At 28.9% G+C, this 25,294-nt stretch overlaps 1 protein-coding gene across 2 annotated transcripts in view; it reads left to right on the top strand.

Moving 5' to 3' along the window:
- Window positions 1-24,519, top strand: part of LOC119670180 (scoloptoxin SSD14) — a 37,784-nt gene extending 13,265 nt beyond the window's left edge. Inside the window, exons 1-9 of one of the 2 annotated variants that reach the window (XM_038080345.1) lie at window positions 4,066-4,229; window positions 18,743-18,892; window positions 19,011-19,114; window positions 19,268-19,748; window positions 22,529-22,942; window positions 23,008-23,458; window positions 23,536-23,726; window positions 23,818-24,175; window positions 24,246-24,519. In XM_038080345.1, coding sequence (XP_037936273.1) covers window positions 18,759-18,892; window positions 19,011-19,114; window positions 19,268-19,748; window positions 22,529-22,942; window positions 23,008-23,458; window positions 23,536-23,726; window positions 23,818-24,175; window positions 24,246-24,392 — 2,280 coding nt within the window. In that variant the 5' untranslated portion in view covers window positions 4,066-4,229; window positions 18,743-18,758 and the 3' untranslated portion in view covers window positions 24,393-24,519. Of the gene's footprint in view, window positions 1-4,065; window positions 4,230-18,742; window positions 18,893-19,010; window positions 19,115-19,267; window positions 19,749-22,528; window positions 22,943-23,007; window positions 23,459-23,535; window positions 23,727-23,817; window positions 24,176-24,245 lie in introns of those variants that run through there. The other variant, XM_038080344.1, reaches the window with a different exon arrangement.
- Window positions 24,520-25,294: the final 775 nt, after the last annotated feature.

Raw genomic sequence — 25,294 nt, 5'->3', positions numbered from 1 at the left:
ATTTTTGAAACATTTTGTTGTGTGATGAGTTATAATATGACATAGGAAGTAAACTTTTTAATAAACTTTCACAGCAAATTAATAAAAATCCAAGTTTGAAGTCAAGTACGGCTTTCGGTCAATTGGCTAATGAACACCGACTCTAAGCTTTAAATTTGACAGGGTACGAGTTAAAGCTTTGGTATTAGTAGTCTCAAAAAAATTATTTACGCATAATAAAATATAAGAAATAATTCAAAGACCACTGATGATATATATTTGGGAATATTCGCAAAAATTCAAATGATTAAAAATTAATACAATTTTTGTTGTTACAATTCACTACTGACCGAAAACTCTCTCTTTTAACTCTCTATTAATTAAAATAGTCACTACCGTCATAAATGACGTTAAAATCAAATTTATTATAATTTACACATTTTAAGTATAAATTCAATAAATTCAATACATTTTATAATTGTATTTAATAATAATTTATAGGCTTCATATGCATCAGCTTAAATTTTCGAAATAATTTTCTTATTTCTGCCGAAATAAATGAAAAATAAATAAAAATAAATGACTAAATAAATGTACTCAATCATTTTATCATGAATCTGAATAAAATTGAAAAATTAATTAAATTGAAATATTTAAATATTGACTAAATAATACCTCAAGAACTACAAAATCGTTTACATTTTCATAACCGAAAAGTTTTTCACGCCAGAATAAATTTCAATTAACCACTTCCATGGCGGCCTTGAAACATATTTACACATGTTAATTTTATGGTATATTTTCGTACTACAGTTTTCCGAACTCAAGTTGTGACTTCTCGATGTCTACTCCAGTCTTGAGATTACAGCATAACAAGTTTGTCCATACTCAGTTATTGTTTATTTTTTCGAATTATTTTTGTGTCCACAAAGATCGCAGAAAATGATGCGCGGAGGCTGTAGACTGGTTGGCAGCGTGTGCCGCAATGGCCAGAGATATTTATGGACATGTCACAGCCATTTTTTTCTGCCTTAATGCGTTTTGCAAATATTTATTTTTGTTTCCGAGACTTTACTGTATATATGTAATACAAATACGTATAGCGTATAAATTATACTTTTTCATAATTTTTCACATTTTTTTTAATATTTTTTTGATGAGGTAATGAACTATAAAATTTTATCTTTACTGCCAACAAATTGATCATTTGCATAATTTATTATATGTGAAATTAGTTTATTGTAGAAAAATTCTAATATGATCTGTAATATTTTCAAATTTGTTAATGAATATAGCAAATTTTGCAAAAAAAATAAATAATTTTATGAAATAAATTCTTTTAAATAATTTGAGATATTTTTGGATAATTCTAGTAATACAGAAATGCTTTTGGTTTGTTTGGTTAAGTTCAATAAATAAATAATTCAATCTGAAACCATTAATTCAGATAAATGAATAAAAGTATCATAACCAAATACAATTAATCAAAATTTCAATTCAAAAATTAATGTCTTATTACAAAACACAAAAATAAAAAATTTAATCTTAATCTTATTGAAAAAATATGTATAAAAAACATTAAATATTGCATTTTCATACACTTAATTATTTTATTAATTTATACATATTTTTGCACTAATAAATTTATTTTCATATCAATAGGCACTTGTGACAGATCCCCCTTAGGTCAATTAATTTTAACAAAAACTCAATAATGTTAAAATGTTTATATTTTTAAATTTCATGTTAAAAACAATTATGACGCTTTTCTTATTAATTATTTTCTTAATAGAAACTATTATTTATATGATTATTATTAAATTTGAGGATTGTACTAGAGATTGTCATAGATTAAAAATAATTTTTTAAGTTCGATTTCCTCGATAAATTGTAATATTGAACCTATTTTAACTTTAACTTATTTTTTACCCATTATAAGAAGCCAGCTTAAATATTCCTGTCAATTAAATATCAGTGCTAGATAAATTCCTAGCGTCTTGAGTCCTAATTCTCTTTACTACAAAAATTGCAATTTCCGGTAGAGTAAGTTCTCTACTCTATTAGGTAGTAAGTTAACCTACAATACGCTGTCAGAACTCCTCTAATGATTTTCAAATTACTTTTACAATATTTACTTGCATATAGTATTTAAATTCTTATAAGGTTTAAAATGCCAAAAAAAATATTTAATTGTGATAGCCCTGTTAGCTTATCCCAGTAGAACTAATATTTACTATTTCTTAGTAATTTAATTAATAATTTTTAAATAAAATTACAATAAAATTGGTATATTTACTTAGTTAATATTTATTATGATTTTAGTTTTTTTTAAATAAAAATTTACTAATATTTTTTATTTACATATATACCAATTTTTACTTTTATAAGACTTTTGGTCGTTTATTTAACATATTACAAATGAAAGTAACTTATCTTTATGTTATACATACATATGTAGTTAAATTTCTTCTTATTTTATTTTAAAAATTTTTTTTACATTTATTTCAATTTATCTCTTGGATCGAAATAGTTTAATACTTAGTTTGCTTATATCAAACTATATATTATATATTATTTGAACAGTACATTAATTTATCATTTTGCCCATAAACGGAATATATTCTTAGTAGAATAGAACTCTTATAGTCTACTAAGCGTTACCGTCTTTACAAAGTGAGATCATTATTTACTAAGGGGATACTAAGGCAATAGCTCTCGATAATTAGAAATTCCTTGACAAAAGATACATATTACCTTTCTTAATAAACAGGTACAATGCTATATATTTTATTTACTTAGGTATTAGCTTATATTACAAAAACTCAAATGAGGTCTGTGCGCCTCTATTACTCTATTACCAAGTTAAAAATTTCGCAAACATTTTTCTGGACCCTGTTAATAGTGATATATTAAAAGTACTATTACTATATTTAAAGGCTCTGTCATTTAAGTAGTTAAGAACAATTAAGGAATTTTAAGAATTTACATGCTGCATATGTGTGAATTTATATTAACTATGTTTTTGAATAGATCATTTTCTTCAACTGATACTCAATAATGTTACAAATGTCCTAATTATTATTAATTGAATAATTAATAATTAATTTTTCTTCTTATTAATTAATAATTAATAATAATTTCTCAATGAAGAAAAATGTTTAAAATCAAATAACGCAAAAGTAGTCTGCTTATCTATAAGACTCAGTTTGCATTTTGTATTGTATTCTACAAATCCAAGTTATGAACTCCACAAGCTTTCTTTTAAACCCTGTAAATAGTCATAGTGAGGTTCTAAAGTAACTAACCATTGATATATTCAAGTCAGTATTACTGTATTCAAAGGTTATTTAATTTAAGTAGTAAGTGAGACTTAAGCACTTCTAGAATGTAGCTTGTACATCTATGGATTGATATTTATTATGATATTCCATAGTTTATTTTTGTGAACTGTTGTTTTTAATTATTAATAAAACATATTACAAATGTCTTAGTTATTACTAATGTCTGCGTTAAACAGAAACGTTTCATCAGATAAGTCTGATCAAAACATAATAAGTATAGATAATCCTATTCTATTTATACTAAGTCATAGATATACATATGTAGTAACAACCTCTAAGAAAATTACTGAAATTACAACGCAAAAATTGACTTAAATTTTCCATAATATCATTTTTTTCTTTTAAGCACTTAAACTAAAGCTATTTATACTTCATAAATAGTTTTGTATCTTCATATGTGCACGTATGTAGATATTCACAGATATTCACAGATACTATATTCTGTACGCACTTCCATTGAAGTAATCCTACGACGACGTTTGAATCATGTCTCCTCCACTTCAGCAGCGTAACACTTCTGCAACCCCAAGCGTCTGTTGGTGCTGCTGTTACGTTTGTCGATTTTGATTATTGTGTCACTGTCATCAAATTGGGGTTACTTACACACTCGTGCCCCAAGCTGGCGCTCCGCTCGACTCTGGCGTGTAGATACAGAAAATGATGGAAGTGCCGCTTATTTTGCGATTTCCGCACAAATTTAATTTTGCCGTTGCACTGCGCAGGCACATTGGCCGACACAATCTTAATTCAGTTGACCATCAACCAGCGCCGGCGACAGTCAAACGCGAGATTCGCCTCATACGAATTATTCTGGCTGTCGATTTCACGGTTTACAAACGGCTTTTTCGGTTTTCAATTTGTACGCAACTTTGGATGCAAAACTTAGTTTACATTTTCAATCTTTTAAATGTGAGTTTGTTTTTTTTTTGAGTTTTTGATTTTTTGTGATTTTGTTATTTCTTATCTGTGGGTTGCAATTTAAATTTACATAAATTTTTATTTGATTTTTTTTGTTTTTTTTTTGCCAAGTGTTAAACTAGCGAATTTACCGAAAGACGCGTTCGCCCACATTATTAATTCCTCTTCGTCGTTGTTGCTTGTTTCATTGTTCAGTTTGTTTGATTGTTTGATTGTTTGTTCGCTTGTATGTTTGGCGACAACAATCAAAATGCGACGTCTTGTCGCTTAGTAGCTCTATCTGGTGTGTGCTTAACATTGATTTCTTCGACTTATCTGTATCTCAGATAGCATAGATTTTATCAAGTATCCGTGGCGCGTTTGAAAATGATACGCTACACTTTGCAATTATCTTGTTAATATTATAATTCGAACCGGATTCTTGCACTTAAAGTATTAACTTTTCAACGGTGCAAAAATGTGATTATAAATACAATAAATACATTTTTAATAAGTCATACGTATTAAAAATAAACTCTAAAGGATAAAATAAATGGACTTACTGTTTAGATTTTATTATTTTAATAAAATTTGAAAAGATAAAACATAAAAAGTAATAATGTTGTGAAATAAGATCCATTGATTCATAAAATAAACCCAAAATAAATAATTAAGACATCAAATTTGATGTAGTTTGAACAATAATATAAACAAGAATTTTAAAATAACTTAATCAATCCATAAAGAAAGAAACATTTTAATAAAAAATATTATTATGTGGAAAAGACAGTTCAAAATTTTAACATTTTTAATACAAGTTGTAATTTAACGTCAGTTATGACGGAAGTGACTATTATATTTAATAGAAACTAGCATATTTGGCAGAAAGTTTAGGAAAAGTAGTGGAGGTTTCAAAACGTCTCTATCATAATTATAAAAAATTAATATTAATTATTAAAATTAATTATGAATACTATTAAAATAGAATTCATATTTTCTCCTGAACGAATTAAAAATAATCATTTAAGATAGTCGAAATACTGAATTTGTTAATAAATTAAAAAAAAAATTATAATTAAATAAAACTAATATGCTTTGTATGAAATAAAAATAAAATAACTAATTAAACGCAAAAAAAAAATTAATATAAAAAAGAAAATAAAAATTTTCGTCATTAAAAAAATTTTTAAAATAATTCTCTTAAAGCATTCATTATTATAAATATTATTTTGATTATTATTTTATTATTTTAATTGAAATTGCAAATATCTGTCATCAGCATAATGAATCAGTGAAGTGATTTATTTCAATCTGTAATACACCTTGAATCGAATAATGGTATATAATCACTCTTCACTACTACCATTAGATAAAAAACTTTGTAATTTGTTTATACATCAAATTAATAAGATGGGTTAATCAAGCATTACTAAATTAATGAAACCATTCTTGTATAATACAAGAATCACTACTTATTAATGAAATCTGTCAAAATATTAATAGCAAGGCCAGTGCAACTAAGTTTACTCGTGCCAGAAAATATGTTGAACCTTAAAATCTATTGCATTTGTATATTCACCAATGAAATATGGATAATGAAAGAAGATTTTGAAAATATAAAAATATGAAGACTACTTCTTACTTAGTCACTTCATACAATATATTTGAAAGTGCATAAGATGGCATGGACATCCATTGACCCATATTTATTTCATCAATTCAAGAATAAAAATTTTTACAGATGTTTTTGAAACAGATGTATATATCGTTATAATCAAACTTAAAGACCATCTTAGAATCTGACTATAGCTATAAGCTAAAAATGATCTTGGATAACCGAATTCAAATTGTTCTGTAAAAATCTCATTCCTGATTTGGAAAGTATGAACAAATGAACATTTTTTTGAATATCTTAGGAATAAGGATTTGATATCAGCTTCATCTGAAAAGCTTCCAAAGAAATATAATTTAATTTTCTTCATATAATCTGAGTCTTTTAGCGGGATATTCTCTTGGAGATTGCGTCAATATTTAAAAACATTGGGTATCAATTATGCATTGAAGTTAATATTCTAAAATAGTTCGAATTCAAAACTCAAAAGCACTTTATGTAATTTAGGGATTTTTGTAATTGACATGTAACATGAAGCATTGTTTCAGTATAAAATCACTATTTTCCTCCAGATTTGGAAGCATTGATATGTAATTTTATTTCTTCTATCGCAGCAATAACGCCTTATAGTATTGGTTATTGTTAATTTTTTTTTTCTGCAGCTAATTGAAAAAATACCATGAGTATCGCAAAATATAGACGCCAAGGCTTCACCAGCTGGCATTACAATTAATGTAGTTTTTAGCGGCTTTTGTCGATTACTATCCATTTCGCTATTTTTTTGATTCTAGAATATATTAAACAAGGCATATTTCGTTATTGTAACAAATTTTTAAAAAAGTTATGGTAATTGCGCTTCTCAACTCAACTTATTGTTTTTAGTTTCGCCTATTGTGAGTACCAACGTTCATTTAAACTATAATTTATACCGCACTCTGATATCTTTAACGTATCACCTATCATTGTGAACTTCACTTTGAGGTCATTTCTTATTTGTAATAGAGTTTTATAGATTTTGTTGATAACCAATGGACTCGGACTAGCTAAAACCCAAATTTACGCGGATAGAATAACTGTATTCAGTTACTTTAATTCGATGTGGAATTGCATATTTCAACCGGGTGCTGAGACTCAAAGTCTAGCTACATAAAGGAGTATATAGTTTACTCATAAAGGAGTAAACTATATCCAAGCATTTAGTTTCAATTGGTACCTTGAAAATTCCAATGGGGCAGTTATCGGCGCAATATACCGATACGTGATGTTGAGTATTCACAGCAGGTAATAACTCTGGACTCGAGCATCCAGAGCATTTGACATTGTCGGTGTTTGCACGGCCATATATTAACTTTGAGAATCTCTGATTAATCATAAACACTGAGATAATATACAATATAACTCATAGTAAAAACTTTTTATATCATATTTATTAAAGAATTGAATAAAAGTACGTTATCACAATCCAATAAATACCTTAAACCTCAACCCTATAGAAATATATTTTTTTTAAATATAGAACTGATTATAGCTAAATGATTTCAATATAGGTATTAATTATAATAAAAACATTGTAATATCACTGACCGTAAAAACATTGGTAAACAGAAGTCGAGCGATGTATTAATAAAGTACATGTGTGCTTATTATTTTTAATATACAAAATAACTCTATAGATAATTCTGTCCAAAAAATAAATGACATTGTTGACAGTATTGAGGGAAATACGATATAAAACAAATAATTTAGCAAATAATATCTTTGATATTAAAAAATGTAAACCTATAAAGTTTGGTGAAAAGCAAACAAATAGACTTATTGGTATCGCAAATATACATATGTTAGTGCAAAAATAATGTCTACTTTGAAAGCCTTGAAAACTTATCACACTTTACGATCCTGTGCCAATTGTATGTAAATATTTACTACATTGTGACCGAAAGGTTTTCGGAAGTTCTCATTTAAAATTCGCGCGCTGTATATTTTTCGATATTTTAAGTTTATGTAGTTTGGCAGCACTTTCCTTAATTACTATGCCAAAAATGAGCGCGATCTGTCAGACAGTTCGTTTACGGCAGCTGTTGAAACCAGTTCACCTCAGTAGTGCGTTGCGAAAAAAACAATGGAAAAAAATATTGAACAAAGAGTTTGCATCCAATTTTGTGTTTCGAACGAAATTTCGTGTGCAGAATCGTTGCGAATGCTACAAAAGGCTTATGGGGAATCAGTTTTATCGAAAACTCAAGTTTATGAGTTGTACAAAGCCTTTCAGGACGGTCGTACGACCGTCGAAGACATGCCGCGTTCTGGACGACCTTCGACCTCTACCACCGACGAAAACATTGAAAAGGCAAAGGAAATCGTGTTCCAAAATCCTCATGTGAGTGTTAGAGAGATAGCACGAGAGCTAGGCATCGGTCGTGAGACCACGGCCTCAATTGTGGAAGGATAATTCATGGATTTTTCATGACGATAATGCTCCCTCGCACCGAGCCAACATTATCAACGATTTTAAGGCCAAACATTCAATAAATACCATCAAACAGCCACCGTATTCACCTGATCTTGCACCGTGTGACTTTTTCCTGTTTCCCAAACTCAAATTACCACTCAGAGGAACGCGTTTTGAATCCATAGAAGACGAAAAACAGAATTCGCAGAGGGAACTCAAAGCCATACCGGAAAGCGCCTATAAAAAATGTTTTGATGATTGGAAGAAACGTTGGCATTTGTGTATCGCGTCTAATGGAGCATATTTTGAAGGAGATAAAATAAATATTGATGAAGATTAAGAATTTTGCGTTTGTACATTGTGACCGGAAACTTTTCGGTCACAATGTAAATACTTCATAGTAACTAACTTAACTCTAGTAGGTTTTCTTTGTTTTGAAAATACTACATAAATAATATACGAGTAGAATTTTTGATATTTACGCTCTTATTACTCAAAAATATACAAGCATTTTAATCCAACACATTATTATTATATACTATTATAAATATAAATAGTATATACTGCATATAAATATGCATACTAAATATAAATATGTATACATTTATATACTTTAATAATATAAATATGTGTATACTTGTACATGTATCTATTGCATTTCAGGCGAGATACCAGTATCAAGCTAAACCGACTATTAAATGGAACGACCTGTAGTTAGGTATGGGTAGATGATGATTTTTGTTAAACCTTAAAATTTGCTGAGTTCAAATTAGAAAACTAAGAATTAAAAATTATGATTTATTATTATTGTTAGGGGATGTGACACTGCGATCGTCGTGTCTATTGTGCCCCCTTCTGGGCTTAGAATAGATCTTTAAGCCCTGTTGCGTCAATAAAAAGTAGTATAGAACCTACTTTACAGAGTTTTGTTGCCTCTTTCGTAAGAATACACATTCCAAGAAGCGTTTTTCGTATGTGCATTAGCACAGGGCATTCTAACAGCACATGTATGGCCGACTCCTCATTCTCTTCACAGAATCCACAGCTTGCGTCCATAAGTATACCCAGTTTTGTGAGGTGGTGTTTTAGTCTACAGTGCCCTGTTAGGATTCTTGTGATGATTCTAAGTTTTTCTTTTGATAGGTTCATACAATCCTGGTATCTCTTGTTGTTATAGGTACCAATAAGTGATTTGGATTGTTTTAATCCTGATATATTATCCCAGTAATCCTTTTTATTCTGGTTCTCCTTTATTTTTATGAGAGAAAGGAGCGTACAATTTCCTAGTCGACAAAAAGGTTCCGGTCACATCATCGGTGTGGCTGCTCCTTTTCTGGCTCGCTTGTCCGCGTATTACTTTCCGCGTACGCCAGTTATGTCCCGGTAGCCAAAGAAATTATGATATATATATATTTTATTTTTAATTTTACTTAATTTTGCTTAATAGAAGAAAATTTTTAAAGCATATTACATAAATGTACGTAACATAAATGTAAACATTTTTTATGGCTTTATTTTTTTCGTAATTAATTATACATACTAACGACATATGTTACGAAGGTTCTTTTTAAATGTTTTATTTATTTAAATGAATAAAATCGCTAATACGCCAGGGGTTTATTCGTGACACTAAGTGTCATTTAATTAAAGCTATTAAACCTATGAAATAAGGAAAACTTTATTTATTTTATCTTTATCTATTTATTATATTTCATGCTGTCCTAATTGTAGGTAAGAATTCGAAATTTAGTACTTTAAGATAATTACAAATTTAAGTATTAACTTTAATTTGTATCTATTCAACATATGCAGACTACTATATATTGTAAAGAAGGACTACTGGAAAGTAAATGTATTCTCTTGATCTACCTTCTACCTCTGTATAAGTATGTTATTAAATTTATATATATATACGGACCTATTCTGTGCACTTTATAAACTTGTCAAACATTGACAATTGTTTGTGCTCTTTTCCTTGTTAGTTGTCAATACTACAAATGCTATTGACAACTATAAAAATATGCTCTTTTTAAGCATTTTTTATTTTTTGAATGCATGAAAAATGCTTTTGGCAACTTAAAATATGTGCTCTTTACAAGCATTTTTTACGAACAGTTACGAACGATTACGAACAGTTTTCTATACAAAACACTTTATACCATAGTGTGGTGAGAAGCACTAGGTACTTGAGCTTTGAAATTTGTCAAGATGTGTCCAAAATACCAAAAAGCTTTTTGCTTTATAAAAATCAAAAATTTTATTAAAGAATTTGACAATTCTGTCAAGTGCACAGAATAGATCCGATATATTGTCAAGTATGAGTGCTGGGAAATAAGTAACCTCTGTATGGGTATGCCACTAGATTTTATATATAGATATAGAATTTAAAGATTTATATATCATATATCTATAATAGATCTAGATATATTATATATCTAATATATAGATTTAATATATATATATATATATTATATTATATTGTCGAGGAGGACTCTGCTGAGAAGTAAGTGTATCCTCTTGATCTTCTACCTCTGTATATGTATGCCAGTAGATGTTTTAGATGGAGATTTTTTTAAATATAATAATATGTAAGGCCATTATTCTTCTTAATGTTTAAATAACATACTTGTATATAAAACAAATTTTGCTGGCTAATAATTATAATAAATCATTTGAAGTAAAATTAAATAAATATTATTTTGTGGAGAATATAATTTGTGTTAACTTCTAATTTCAAACTTAAAGAAAATATATAATTAAAGAAGTTAAATTGCTACAAAAATTTCAATTTAAACATTTTTGTTAATGAGAACACATAAGTAAAATTTCATTTTGTATAAATTGTGATTTTTTGTGCATTTGAATGAACCGCAAAGATTTTCTGACCCAAATTGAAATGTGCACACTTGTTTTAAAATTTCAAAGAACATTTGAAATACATTTGGAATTCCAAAACTAAACAGATTTTTCCCATTTTTTTTTTTAGTATTTACTTTCTCGTAAACGGCAATAAAATTCATTTACTAGTGCCAGTACTGCGAATTGAGTTTTATTAGGTGACACAATTTCTATTCATCAAAATTTTATGCCGCAAAATTTGCATGCAACTCAATTAATGAGACCTTCACTGTTTGTTGTGAATGCATTTGTGTTTATTCTTCAACAAATTATATAAACAAAATATAATATACACAACTTAAAAATAAAGACAAAAAAAAGTAAACTTAAGAATTAGTGAAGCTAAATGTTTTCTTACAACAAAAAATGTATCTGTATCTGTATCTATATCTATATCAATGTATCTTCTATTATACGCAGCGATCCATTGAAATTCATATATCCACAAATTTGACCTCATTGCACTGAGATGCATGTGCGAAAATATTCTAAGTTTGTCATTAATTAAGATTGATTAAGTATGCGTACTTTATTTAATATAAAGACTAAAAGTCCGCAAAAATTACTAACAAAAAATTGCAACTTTTTTTGACTATAAAATTTTGCAACAATTAAAAAAATTGTTCTTGTCTAATTGTTGCACTGTAGGAAAAATATTATAAACATGAAAGATGGCATGTTCATTTCGAATAAATGGATGTTCTCATTATTTAATAATTTTTCTTAAGTTTTTCTTAATAGTTTCATATAAATACTATGAATTAGTGGATTAAATACAAAATATCTTGTTACTTTTTTTCCTAAGAAATTGCTCGTAAATAATTCCTTAGAAATTAATTCATATATAGAACACATATATAAAAACACATATCATATAACAACACTTTAAAAAATGTAAGTATTATTGATATGAATGAATGAGTAATCGTAAGGAAAAAACCCTTCTATATTTTATATTTGTTTATATAAAATATTGTAATAAAAAGAAACAAAGGGTAAAGTACAAAAAAAAAAAAAATTTATTTTTTTATTTAAAAAGGCAATAAAATGAAATTCCAGACAACAGACATTTTAATTTTGAGATAAGTAAGACGATAAACTTTATCACAGTCTATTCTTTCATAGGAAATAACAATCACATTTTTATCACCAAATAAAAATAGGAAAGTTATATATTGAAGAATAGTCGGTGAGTTTATCACATTATATGTATAAATATGTTGACACCCGAGCTTCATCTAACCAAAATAAAACCAAAAAAGTTCCAGACACTTCTTTCAATATGAAACAATAAAATCTCAAACCTTATGCTTCTAGAACATGTAAATTGACTCAGTGCCGCATTAGGGATCTCAGTTGGTTCCTAGTGTAAGATTTTTATATGAGCTTAATATTACTAAAATTAATAATTAATAAAAATAATAACAATTAAAAAATTACAAAATATTATTAATTTAAAACAATCTTTTCTTTTTAAACATATTTGTTTATTGATCAAACAAATTCGTGTACTTTGATTATTCTTGACAATTCATAGATAAACTCATACCACTCAAATATCCGAGCCCCACTGTAATAGTACCAAAATATATTAGATAATCGATTAATATTATATTTAGTGACCACTGCGAAAACTATAGTGACAAAGCAAAAAACAAAAAACCTTAACAAATAAAAAATGACAAAGTTAATGTAAGTAGTACAATATCTGATATATTACCAGCGTATCTCAAACAAAAGTACTCAAATTTAAAGAATACCTGATACGATTCAACTGATAATATTGAATATGGATCCCATACATGTTAATGTGGTATCACTACGAACTCATTTAACTTGTGTCAGTTTTCAAAGAAAATAAGCTAATGATCACATTAACATCTTTGAATTGAGTTTTCATCAAGCCGTACAAACGTCGTAATTCTGAAATAATTTTTAAAAACTAATAAGTTTTGATTTGATTAGGGATCCAAATAAAATTAATTAATAATTTAATGTAAATGTGACGGTTTCTAAACAATACAAGCCAACGACAACATCTTTAGACGGAATCATAATCTATCTCTTCAAACATCGTGATCCTCAAACAACTTAAAGAGCTAGTAAGGAGCAAATTCACCGAATCCACCGGGCAAAATTCGTACTACTGTAGAGCGCAAACCTTTTTATTGGCATTATGCATTTTAAATATAAATTTATGAGAGTAAAAATATGTCATTTAAACTGTACAATATGTTTTTTCCCAATTCGGGCTTAGGTTAATAAGCTATGTCCGAAAGACACCGAATATCTTAGGATAGCACTGTTTACCAAATATTGAAACAATGTTTACTTTAAACTATATAGAAGTATTTTCATGTTTATAGTAAATAACAATTGTACTGTTATCCTGACATATGTATTTTTTTATTTTGCTTAGGTTAGATTATGTCAAGTTGCTATGGCAGTCAGTCTAATTAACCAACTTGACCATATAACCTTTTATAATACAACTACTTTAGAAAACTAGACACCTTTACTGTTACCAAAATTTAGTAGACAGTGATCGTATAGACAGGCCATAAACTCAGATATGTCCTCTTTTGATAGGTTAAGTGAGTTCGAATTTTTTCCATCGAGTTTTGACAATATTAATCTAAACATCAAGCAAATGTTTTCATTTGAACAGGAAGGTACAATAACTTAACAATAATTTAAAACTTACAATAGATACACCGATATCATGCCCAGTATCTATCAACGCCCAAAGGGACCTCGTCTGATATTTTGACAATATCTGACCCCTCTTCGGATATTTTTCTTCATTATCATTATGACCCGAGTTATTGAAGAGATTTACACAATATTAAGCATACTCTAATGCACCAAATTGGGGTACATTATTCATACCTTAATGGTGCTGATTTTGTTTAGACTTAACAGGCAATCCTGATCAATGTTTAAGTTTAACTTCACCGTGCCCATTGATTTAGTGGCTACCTGGTTATCCGCGTATATATTTATTGTTATGTTAGTAACCGTGGCTTAAATAAATGTTATCCCATCTGGAGTCATGAATCAGTTAAAATCCATAAGTAACTATAGAAAGACCATTACATGCATACTAAATGGTGTAAAAATTGATCTACAGGTGTGATATTACTACTCTTTTTAAAAATGATATAAATGTGAAACAATGGATTCAATATATTTTGTGAACGTTTTCACTTTGAAAGTGAAACTTTACATTTAAATGATATAAATTAACTACCAAGATTATACTCGTACTATTTGTAATCACAAGATTTTTTTTTGTGGGTTCACATAAAGTGTCTGTGTCTTTCTTTGTAATACTTTGAATGCTTAGCACTTCTGTAAAAGCGTTTTTGATTGATAAATCTGGATTCAAACTATATTTACTATCGATCTTTCAAATTTTGTAACCCAACAGAACATTCTTAGAGTAATGTAACGTTTTGTTGGTATGGTTAGTAGACAGATATATTTTTCATAAATACATATATCGGCAGAAGTCACACTTCATTTGTTAAGTCATAAAAAACAGCAGTTAATTTCAGGGTAACCTTAATACTCTGTCAAAATATCTAGAGCGTTATAAATTAATATCGAGTGTTTTACATTTCGCTCGAGATTTAACAATCGAGAATGAAGATTGCACTAAAAGTGAATCGCTTTTAAAAAAATTGTTCCAGAATTATCAATAGAAAATGACGTAAGAGAGTTAAAGACTTAATAGCCTAAGAGTGCTCATTCATCAAGTTATATCCGAGCTATTGTTCGAAATTCAGTATTGTAAGTAGAATATAAGTTAATGATGTTCAAATTTATACCTAATGGTAAGGTTTACACAATTTCTTAAAGTAAATTTATGACAAATATCTTGATGACAATTGTATTTTGCTTACATTTACTTTCATAACCCCAAAATGATAATCCTGTTGTATAATTATAAATTTCAACAAATATTCTTATTTAAAATCATACCTTTCACTATTATTCATACTAATATCTTTTGTTTAGTGTATTTCTCTAATCATGATACTTATATGTACTACGAGTATATAACAGTAATTGCATATTCGCAATTTAAGTGACTGAAGTGCAATAATATTTTGTTGTCTAAAGCGAAATGAGGTTGTCAAAAGTGATGGGCATGTCACGTTCACAGAACTTGAATTATTCGCTTACACAGTAGCTTTACGTATAAGTCAAACTTTGTTTCTGATACTAAGTTTAGACATTCAAGAATCGAACTTGTGGAATTGTCAATTTCATGGCTAATGTGCACCATAACGGGCAACATACAGTGGCACGTCTCACATTCGATTTACGTACAGCACCCATTTTTAGAAAGTTTGTAGGCTTATCTATAGGGCCTGGTACCAATCGATATTTGTATGCAAAGTATCATTAAATTGAACATAAATTTACTAATTATATTTTCAAACCATAATTGTCAAATCGATGTAAAAATAGTGTCAATAAATCAAAAATTTTTGCTTATTGCTTAACAATTGTGTAATTGTGAAATTTTAATATGAAGTGAAGTTATTAACTTCTTTTTTAATGGTATATAAAGTTTTGAACTGAAATTAATTTCACTTTGCTTAAATTGCATTGTCGCATGAATTAAGTTGAGCTATTGCAATTTTTTACTTAAAGATACATTTTGCATTTATTTGGGTTCTGCTTTGCTTTCACATCCATTGCACTGCACACACAATAACCGACCTCTACTTTGTTAATTCAACTTAAAGGTTAATTACTTTCGAGAAATATTTCCTCCGATAAAAATCGCGCATAAAAATTCTAAACAAAAGAGGTTGACTCTCGTTCTGGCGTATTCATTTCTGAAGCGCTTGCATATGTGGCCCACATTTAAGTGGCGTCGTCGAAATCAACCGGCAGGCATGATTAAATGTGAGAAAATTGACGTGTTTATGGTCTCCGGAGTGGTTCGGTAATTTTAATTTTAGTGCTGCTCTGATGATATTGTGTTGCATACTCGCGCTAACTAATAATAAACTTAATGACGTACTTATTTTGGTCATTGGATTTATGAGTCAGTCAACAGTCTGTTGAAATGAAAGTAAAGTTCCAAAGTATTTTTTTGAGCACCTAAAAAAATTCTTTCATATAATTTTATTATGACTGTTGAAGCTGTTCTATGAATTATAAAATTACTCAAATACTTTGGTTTCTGCATTATTATCACAAGTTTTTCTGTTTCTGTTAATTTACTAAGTAACAGCAGCTTCGTTTAATGTACCAGAACTTATCAAGTAAAATGTTAGGGATTTAAATTTAGTCACAAATTTTTAAAGTTTTTTTTTATTTTTAATACCAAAAAACTTTAAAAAAAGCATAGAGTAATTTGAGTTTTCGGTCGAATAGCGGAAAATTCAAAAAAAAAAAAAAAATATAATCTGAATCTTTTTAAATATAAAAACACATTAAAATAAATTTTGAATGCATAATTTTTGTGATAATTAAGATTTTCTGATGAAAAGTGTTTTTTGAATAGTCTTTTCTTTGACAACCTATACTTCAGTAAATATTAGAAACGCCCAATTCTTCTACCACTGCCATTAAGCATATACTACAATTATTTCAAATAAGTCTATAGAAAAAAAAAATTCTGATGTTTATTCCTCTTAAATTTTAAGAGAAAAAGATTTTATATTTTGTCATAAATATACACAGATTATAGAAAACCATGATACATAATTCCTACACTTCCACTTACTATACACTTGTATAGTAGTAGACGTTGAATTAATATATGTTCTAATTTTTTTATTTTATATTAGTTAAAATAGAAAGTATCAGCTGGTTTTTGTCACTAGATGGTTTTGGTATATGGATACCACTAACCGATTATATGACATCACCAACACGACTATCTCTAATGAGCACTTGTATTAAAGGTCACATTTCCGACTCCATTTTTTTGTGAAGCACTGAAATATCCAAAAAATGCTTGAATACTATAAATACTGGATACTGTTACAAAAGTGAGGAAGCACTAAAGTATCTCAAAAATCCTTCATTACTAAAAATATTGGATACTGCTACAAACTTATAACGAAAAATTTCTGCGTTTTACAGTAAGGTTGCTTCGAGTGAACGTTGGATCTAGTGGTGGTTCCCTCGATTCCATTTCTGAAATTTCGATATCAAAGATGCACCTCACTCTGGTGACTAGTCACTAAAAGAGTCAACGAAACTTTTCAACTGATGATACACACAAGCTGCCAGAAAATAGAAGATAGTTTATATGGCCCACCACTATTTTTTATAATTATTTAAAAACTATTCTTTAAAAAGTATCTCTCTAATATACAAGTCCTATATAATCCATTTTAGTAAAAGAAAGACTAAAAAGACACTTGAATAAAACGGACACTTGAATAAATAAACTTCGTAATACTATTTAATCATATGTATGTATGTTTGTAACAGTTAAAGTATTTTACACTTCGTGCTCATTGAAAAGTCACACCTGCTACAACTTTATTAGAATACCCAATAAAATTCAACTCCAACAATAAATTTTGAAGTTCTAATTTATGTTTTCTAGTTTAAGTTAAATCGCGTTTCCTTAATACTTCGGTTAACAAAACTATTAAGGATACTTAAAATGAAAGTGTTTAAAAGAGTTTACATTTTAACCTATTTGCCTATATTTTGTTATTTCAGTGTAATTCGCGGCTATAATTATTGTCCTACAAAGTCTTAATTAACGTATTTTTCCCCTTTTTTATTTTAATTTTGTTACCAATTCGTGTGAATACCTGCACGATTTAAATGCAGTTCTGTGGAATTAAATAATGTGCATATATGCAAGTATGCATTTACACCTATTAAGACTTGGGTATGGCCCATATTCACAACTCCACATACTCAAATAATTGCATTTTTCATACATAACCTAATGCATTTGCGTGCAAAACACTGTTGCCATTTGCATTACACACGCTCAATTGGTGTGCGAGTGTGTATGTTCACGACACTCAATTGTGGTAAGAAGAAAAACAGAGCAAAACACCACAGCCGTGTGACCCAGTTTTCAAACAAACATTCGTGTTCCCATTCAAAAGCATTCCTATCCCGTTTTGCTCCTGCCGTAAATGCAGACTTGCATGCCTGTTTCGTGTTTATGTTTTGCTCAAGTAATTGCAAGTAATTACATGTATTTAAACAGGCAAGCAAGTATTTGCGGTGTTATTCGCACGTTTGCTGTGTGTGAGAGAGTATACTCTGGTAAGTTCGGCTGTGTGTGTGTGTGTGTGAATAGTCCACTCGACGCCGAATGACTTTGAAGTTTGTTCGTTCGCATTGTTTATGCTTTCAATGCTGCAGGATTATGTTCAGTTGAAATCTAGCGGTTGCCGTGTGCACAAACACTGCTGTAGATTTGTTTTGTGTACGCGATTTTGTTGGAAGGTGTATGTGTGTGCGTTTCTCTTGCTAAACGTTTTTAATTTGTAGCATATTTTTAGGTGTTGTTAAATTAAATTTAAAAATATTAATGATTTTTATTTTTTTGATTTTTATTGAATATAGAGCTGATGGCTTAAAAATGGTGCACAGCAATGATGATGCCATGAATAAAATTCCACTTAAATCCTCATCCGGTTTGGATGATGAGGAAAAAAATGGCGGTGAATTTGTGCACGATACAACAGCTGCTGAGGAAGCCAGACGTGAACAAATGTGTGTAAAAAATTCATTTAAATTTATTTATTGCACAAACTAATTTAATAAAACTATAAAATTTAATTTTAAAATATTTAAAAAATAATTAAATTTAAATTCTTTTTATGTTTTGAAGGCGTGCAAATATCTTAAAATGGGTTAAAAAATTAACAATTGTGCTCATCTGCTTCATTGGTATTGCACTTATTAGCTACGTTATAATTAGTTTATGTTTTAGTGGTAAGTTTTTTAATTAAATTTAAACCACTTTAATTAGTTTTGCTCAAACATATTATTTTATATTTTAAATATATTACCAAAACTCAATTGCACTGTACAAACCTACACAACTTACACCTTTTGCATACCGTGATTGTCTCTCTCATTCCGTAGACTGGTCAAAGTCAACAAACTCAGCTTCCCCAACAACTTCCACTAACACTTCTCTTTTACCAGATGATACCAACAACATTGTTAGCAGTAAGAGCAGCGGTAGTAGTCAAAAAAATGACAGCACAATTACAGATGAAGATTCAACAAGTCGAGAGGTTGATGCAAATAACAACAATGTTACATATGTAGCTTCGTTTGATTCGAGTGGAAAACACGTGATGGAGACGACAACAAAGACCACGACAACAGTAACTCAAACCACCTCAGCAACAGTCAAAGACTCTAGCACAAAAGCTGCTTCGTTGGCCCCAACTACCGTCGAAACAATAGAAGAACCCAAAACTGGCAAGAGCACATCCAAAGTGAAAGCCGATTTACTCCACGATACACCAATCACAGATACAAAATTCGAATCCAAATTGGGTGTGTTTGAGCAGGCGGCTGTATGCTCAGATAAGGAGGTTTGCAGTCAAGTTGGCAGGTAAGGTTGCAATTGCCTATTGTGAATAAATTTTGCTCGTTTTATTGTAAACTTTAACAATAGATTTGAATTCTATTAATGTTTAACATAGCAACAAGTTTTCATTGCATTGTTATTATTTGAAACAGCATTTTTGTATTGCTTTCTTTATAATAAACTTTTCCGTTACATAAACATAAAATGTTCAGTTAATAATGCCAATATTTTACCAATGGCAAAATCATTAGAATTGTTATAAGTTTGTTTTTATTTAAGTTATTGAGGTATGAGAAATCAAATCAATAAGTTTATATATATTATAATTTGATTCTATAGTAAAAATTCTATTATATAGTAAATATTAATATTATTTGTAATTAGAGTTTATAATACTCTCATATGGTTATTTACTTCTGCATTAAAGCTCCCATAGATTGGCACAAAGTATTTGTTGAAAACAAATTTTGATATTATGACATTGTGATATTCACATTAATATATTTTTTTTACTGTTTGGTGATATTAAAGAGATTGTTTAAAGTCATTTATTTATTTTAATTTATTTAAACATTTAACATCATAAAATGTGAGTAGTAAGTAATATCAAGGATCTACTTTGACGTCATTTATAGGACATTTAAATTTAAATACTGGATTCTATATAGGAATACAAAAATTAACATTGTAAACAAAAAAAACATAAGTCACTAGAAGCTTAAAGAATTCACTAAAATTTTTGTCATATGCCTCTATCTTCAAAGGTATCTCCATAAGAAGCTATATATATATATATATCTAAAAAAAGCAACTCACTGATCCAGTAAATATTTCATTTCAGTCTTTGAAAAACTTTATGTATGTAGTTATAAATTCAATATAAAAATCTTAAATACAAATATCTTTGATTTTGTGGTTCCTTCCTTCTTTATGCGATAGATAGGTGTGATAGATAGGTGTGGAAGAAATAATTATTACTCATTCATTTAGAAAAAATATGAAATAATATATAAAAAGAGTTAAACTGAAATTATCTAAAGGACCTATCAAAATCGTTTGTAGGAATTTTTAAGTTATAATGATTCAAAAATCAAATGATACTTATTTAGAAAGGATAAAAGTTTCAGAAGGGGCTACTATCGAAAAATCTAACAGGGCTATTATAACCATTATCGCTTAGAGTCACTTTCAAGCGAAATTAATTTGGGTATTGTATATAATAAACGTTAAGAATCATTACAGAAATTTTGAATTGGATTATGTTATTTGAATAATAAATAACTTATAAAACTAAATACTTATTCTTATATGTTTTAGTCTTAGTTAGAAAATTGTACAAGTATCTGGTGAATAGGAATATAAAAAATTTGAAATGAACCTGTTATATTATATTATATAAACCCATTACAAAATAACATATGTAAGAAGATTCAAGTTGAATGATGTAACAAGTCAATATAATCAATTCTCGTAGGCTAACCTTGCAGAGGTCCAATTAAGACATATTCGTTTGGCCGAAAAAGAAAGGACAGGTGGTATAGCTTCAATACCTGTAAAGCTTCAATACCATGTTCAAGCACATACCAATGAAAAATGCATCAAATCTGTGCTGTTGTATGATCGAAAGAATTGTTTGTGCAAGTTGATATTTTAGCAAGACACTGTGAGTTGCAACACATACGCGTAACTTATAATAAATATTACCAGCTGTCACGATTGTAGGAAATTTAAGAAACCAGGTATTAATGAAACTCTGAAATAGCTCCATAGTTTCTTTTTGGCTTTGTCAAAAACTAGAAGAAAATTTTTTGAAGCTATCCATTTTCAAGGACTAAACTTCTCCAATGATGTTGGAATGAACTGCCTTGTAATGACATACACATTTTAAACAATTTATACTGACACTAATTGTTTTTAAAATCAACAATTTAGTATCGCTACGAACCCATCAGATCTATACGTGAACTCGTCCAGTTAGCACTTCCTACCTACCTACAGCCATTAGTTATAATTAATGACTATAACATCACAAATTAAGCTAGTTTAATAGATCTCTCTCTAATTCTTTGTATAAACTACTTATACATAGTTTTATCCTTTATTGACAAATTTTGACAGAAAATTTCTTTATGAAAGCTATAAAGTTACCTCGGATTGTTAAAATGAAATAATTTAAAAAAAATATTTTAAATTGGATTTTAACGTCAGTTATGATGGCAGTGATTATTTTACCCAAAAAAAAATTATTTACAAATAATTAAATATAAAAAACAATTGGTCAGCCATAAATGCAGTTAATTAAAACAAAATAAAAATTGTTGTTTTTGCAATTCACTACTATTCAAAACCTCTCCAAACATATATTTAAAAATATAAAAAAAAAAATGTAGGGATAATTACAATATATTTCAGAAGTTAATATAAGATTCATATATTATCAGCACAAGTATACAATTCATTAAATTTTTTGCTCGGATTTAAAAATTTCATTACTATTACCCACTTTCTTATTGGAACTGGATTTCTCATTATAGGGAATAAAATTAAATTAAATTAATTAAAAATTAATTACTTTATTTTATATAATAATAAATATTAAATAAAATCTAAATTAATACTTATGATTGCAAGAAGTGCTAATATAAGATTAGGACATATAACTATTTATAAATATATATAAATATGTTACATTAATTAACCTAAATCCTAAAATTCTTAATAAAAGTACCGATAACATGCTCTCAATAAAAAATACTTCCGCATATATGAACTCAATTTATGAATCAATTTCAATTCACTTACAGCCATATATTGGAAGAAGGAGGCAGCGCTGTGGATGCGGCCATCGCTACAATGTTGTGCAATGGTGTGGTAACCATGCATAGCATGGGCATTGGTGGTGGCATGTTGATGAACATTTACATTAAGGAGCAAAAGCATGCATTCTCGATTGATGCACGCGAAGTTGCGCCTTTTTCAGCCGTTCAGGATATGTTCGACAATAACTCTAATTTATCTTTGCATGGTGGACTAGCAATAGCTGTGCCCGGTGAATTAATGGGTTATCATCGAGCACATGAACGTTTTGGTAAATTAACATGGAAGCAATTAATTGAACCATCAATTAAGATATGCAATGAAGGCTTCTATTTAAGTAAACATCAATGGAATGCATTCCAGTACAAACGAAAGCATTTACTAAATAATACCGTCATCACGTAAGGAAAAGAAAATCTTAATAAATTCTTGATAATTATACAATAAAAAATTTATTCTTTTAAAGAAATGTATTCCTTAATGAAACTACTGGGGAACTACATCCAATTGGTACAAAACTGAAACCACCGAAAGAGCTTTGCAGTACCTATGAATTATTAGCAGAAAATGGACCACTCGATTTTTATAATGGTACACTTGCTAAGCTCGTAGCAGAGGACTTAAAGGACTTAGGTAGTCCCATAACATTATATGATTTAGAAACATATGTTGCTGACTTAGTTAGCTCCATAACCATGCAATTGGGTAATGATACGCTATACTCCGTACCACCTATTAGTAGTGGCAGTGTGGTGGCGAATGTGCTCAGCATTTTGGAGAACTTCAATTTTACCAAAGCTGATTTAGCAGATGTCAAAGACGAAGCACTAACAATACATCGCATCGTGGAAGCTTTGAAGTTTGGCTTTGCTAAGCGTTGGGAACTTGGTGACTTAAGATTCAACGATGTGCGGGAGGTATAAAATTATTATATTAATATTTTTGTTTTTAATTGTTAATTAATATATCATTTTTAATATATATCATATATTAGCTTGTTAGTAAATTAACTACACCTGAGTATAATACTGCATTAAGCGCACAAATCAATGACTCCAGTGTACTCAACAGTATATATGAGTATGGTGCACAATATTTAGGTGTTGATGATGTCGGCACCTCACAAGCTGTAATTTTGGCACCTAATGGAGATGCAGTCTCGATAACAAGTTCTGTAAATGACTAGTGAGTGTCTATCATTTTTACTAATTTTATAAAAAATGGAATAATTTTATTAAATTTATTTTTTATTTATTTCAATACTATTTTCAAACAGCTTTGGTGCTGGTCAGGCCGGAAAACGTACTGGTATTATATTTAATAGCTGTATGAATGACTTTTCCATACCAAATACATCAAACTACTTTGGACTACCAGCGGCACCCAGCAATTACATTGACGCACGTAAACGTCCAATGTCATCAATGTCTCCAATGATTCTCACGGATCCGGCTGGTGATATACGCATGGTATTTGGTGCTGCTGGCGGTTCTAAAATTATATCTGCTGTTGTTGAGGTAGCGGCACGTGTTTTATGGTTCGATCAGAATATTAAAGAAGCTATTGATGCGCCGCGTTTCCATCATCAATTGATGCCAAATATATTGGAATATGAAAACGAAGGTTTTAGTGAGGTAAAAGTGGATTATAGTTTTATTTTATTTGTAATTAATATAAATATTATAACAATATAATTATATACAGGAAACACTCAAACTATTGCGTGACAAAGGACATCAAGTAAAGCCATATAAATATATTGGTTCGGTTGTTTGTGGCATAGTGAGGAACAGCACAGCAGTATACGCAAATGCAGATTATCGCAAACAAGGAGGTGTTGCGGGCTATTAAAATCTCATTTATAGATCTTAAGATATTTATACACGGTAATTTATATATGTCATTTCTAGATCTATAGTCATTTGTATTATTACTAATTGCTAATCGTACGCAAATATAAGATTAATTATAATTATAATTTTACTGTTCTTAATTTTTATTTTTAATTTTTTTTAAATTTATATTTTTTATACTTTTGTATATTTTATTGTAATTAATTTATGCTGTTAAAATTTGTTATAAACTGTACCTAAGAGAATTTTTCGAAATATTGTATACACACAAACACACACACACCTAAGCATATACATAAACACAGATACTTTAATATATATGCCGATTTGATATCAAATTAAAAAGAAGTGCATTTGATAATAGTTAAGATATATTTATAAAATAATATATATAAACTAAAAGCTAAACAATTTTATCAATAAACATATGAAAATTGCTTTTTTGCAGTAATTAAAGAATGTCTTTTAATAATTAACTAAGGAATTACTCCTAATATCTTCTCATCATCTTAAGTTATTGGTCGGACTTCTGTACTATGCAGTATGGCAGATATTATAAGAAATATGTAACGCATACGTTTTGTATTGTCTTGAGTGGGTATTGACTTTCAGTTACCCATTAAGCCCGAAGTAGTATGTAACGTCAACATTGTTTTTTAATTCAATGCATTGGCTGACTTTGTTTTTGGCGTTTAAAATAATTTTCAAATAAACGAATTCATTCAGAATTCATTCGCTCTTTTAGTTGCCAACAATAACGTTGGTTCTAAAATGCACAGGAAATTCTTGGAAGTCAGATGAAAGTATAGTACTTTGTACCAGGATGGCGTTCAGGCTGGCAATAACAATACCGCCAACATCCATTAGCATCATAATATATATTTGTTTTTGTTTAAGATT

Source organism: Teleopsis dalmanni, chromosome 1 (genome assembly GCF_002237135.1).
Source record: "Teleopsis dalmanni isolate 2A chromosome 1, ASM223713v2, whole genome shotgun sequence".
Taxonomy (NCBI): domain Eukaryota; kingdom Metazoa; phylum Arthropoda; class Insecta; order Diptera; family Diopsidae; genus Teleopsis; species Teleopsis dalmanni.
Note: the sequence above shows the minus strand (reverse complement) of the source record. Positions and strands in the feature narration are given on the sequence as shown.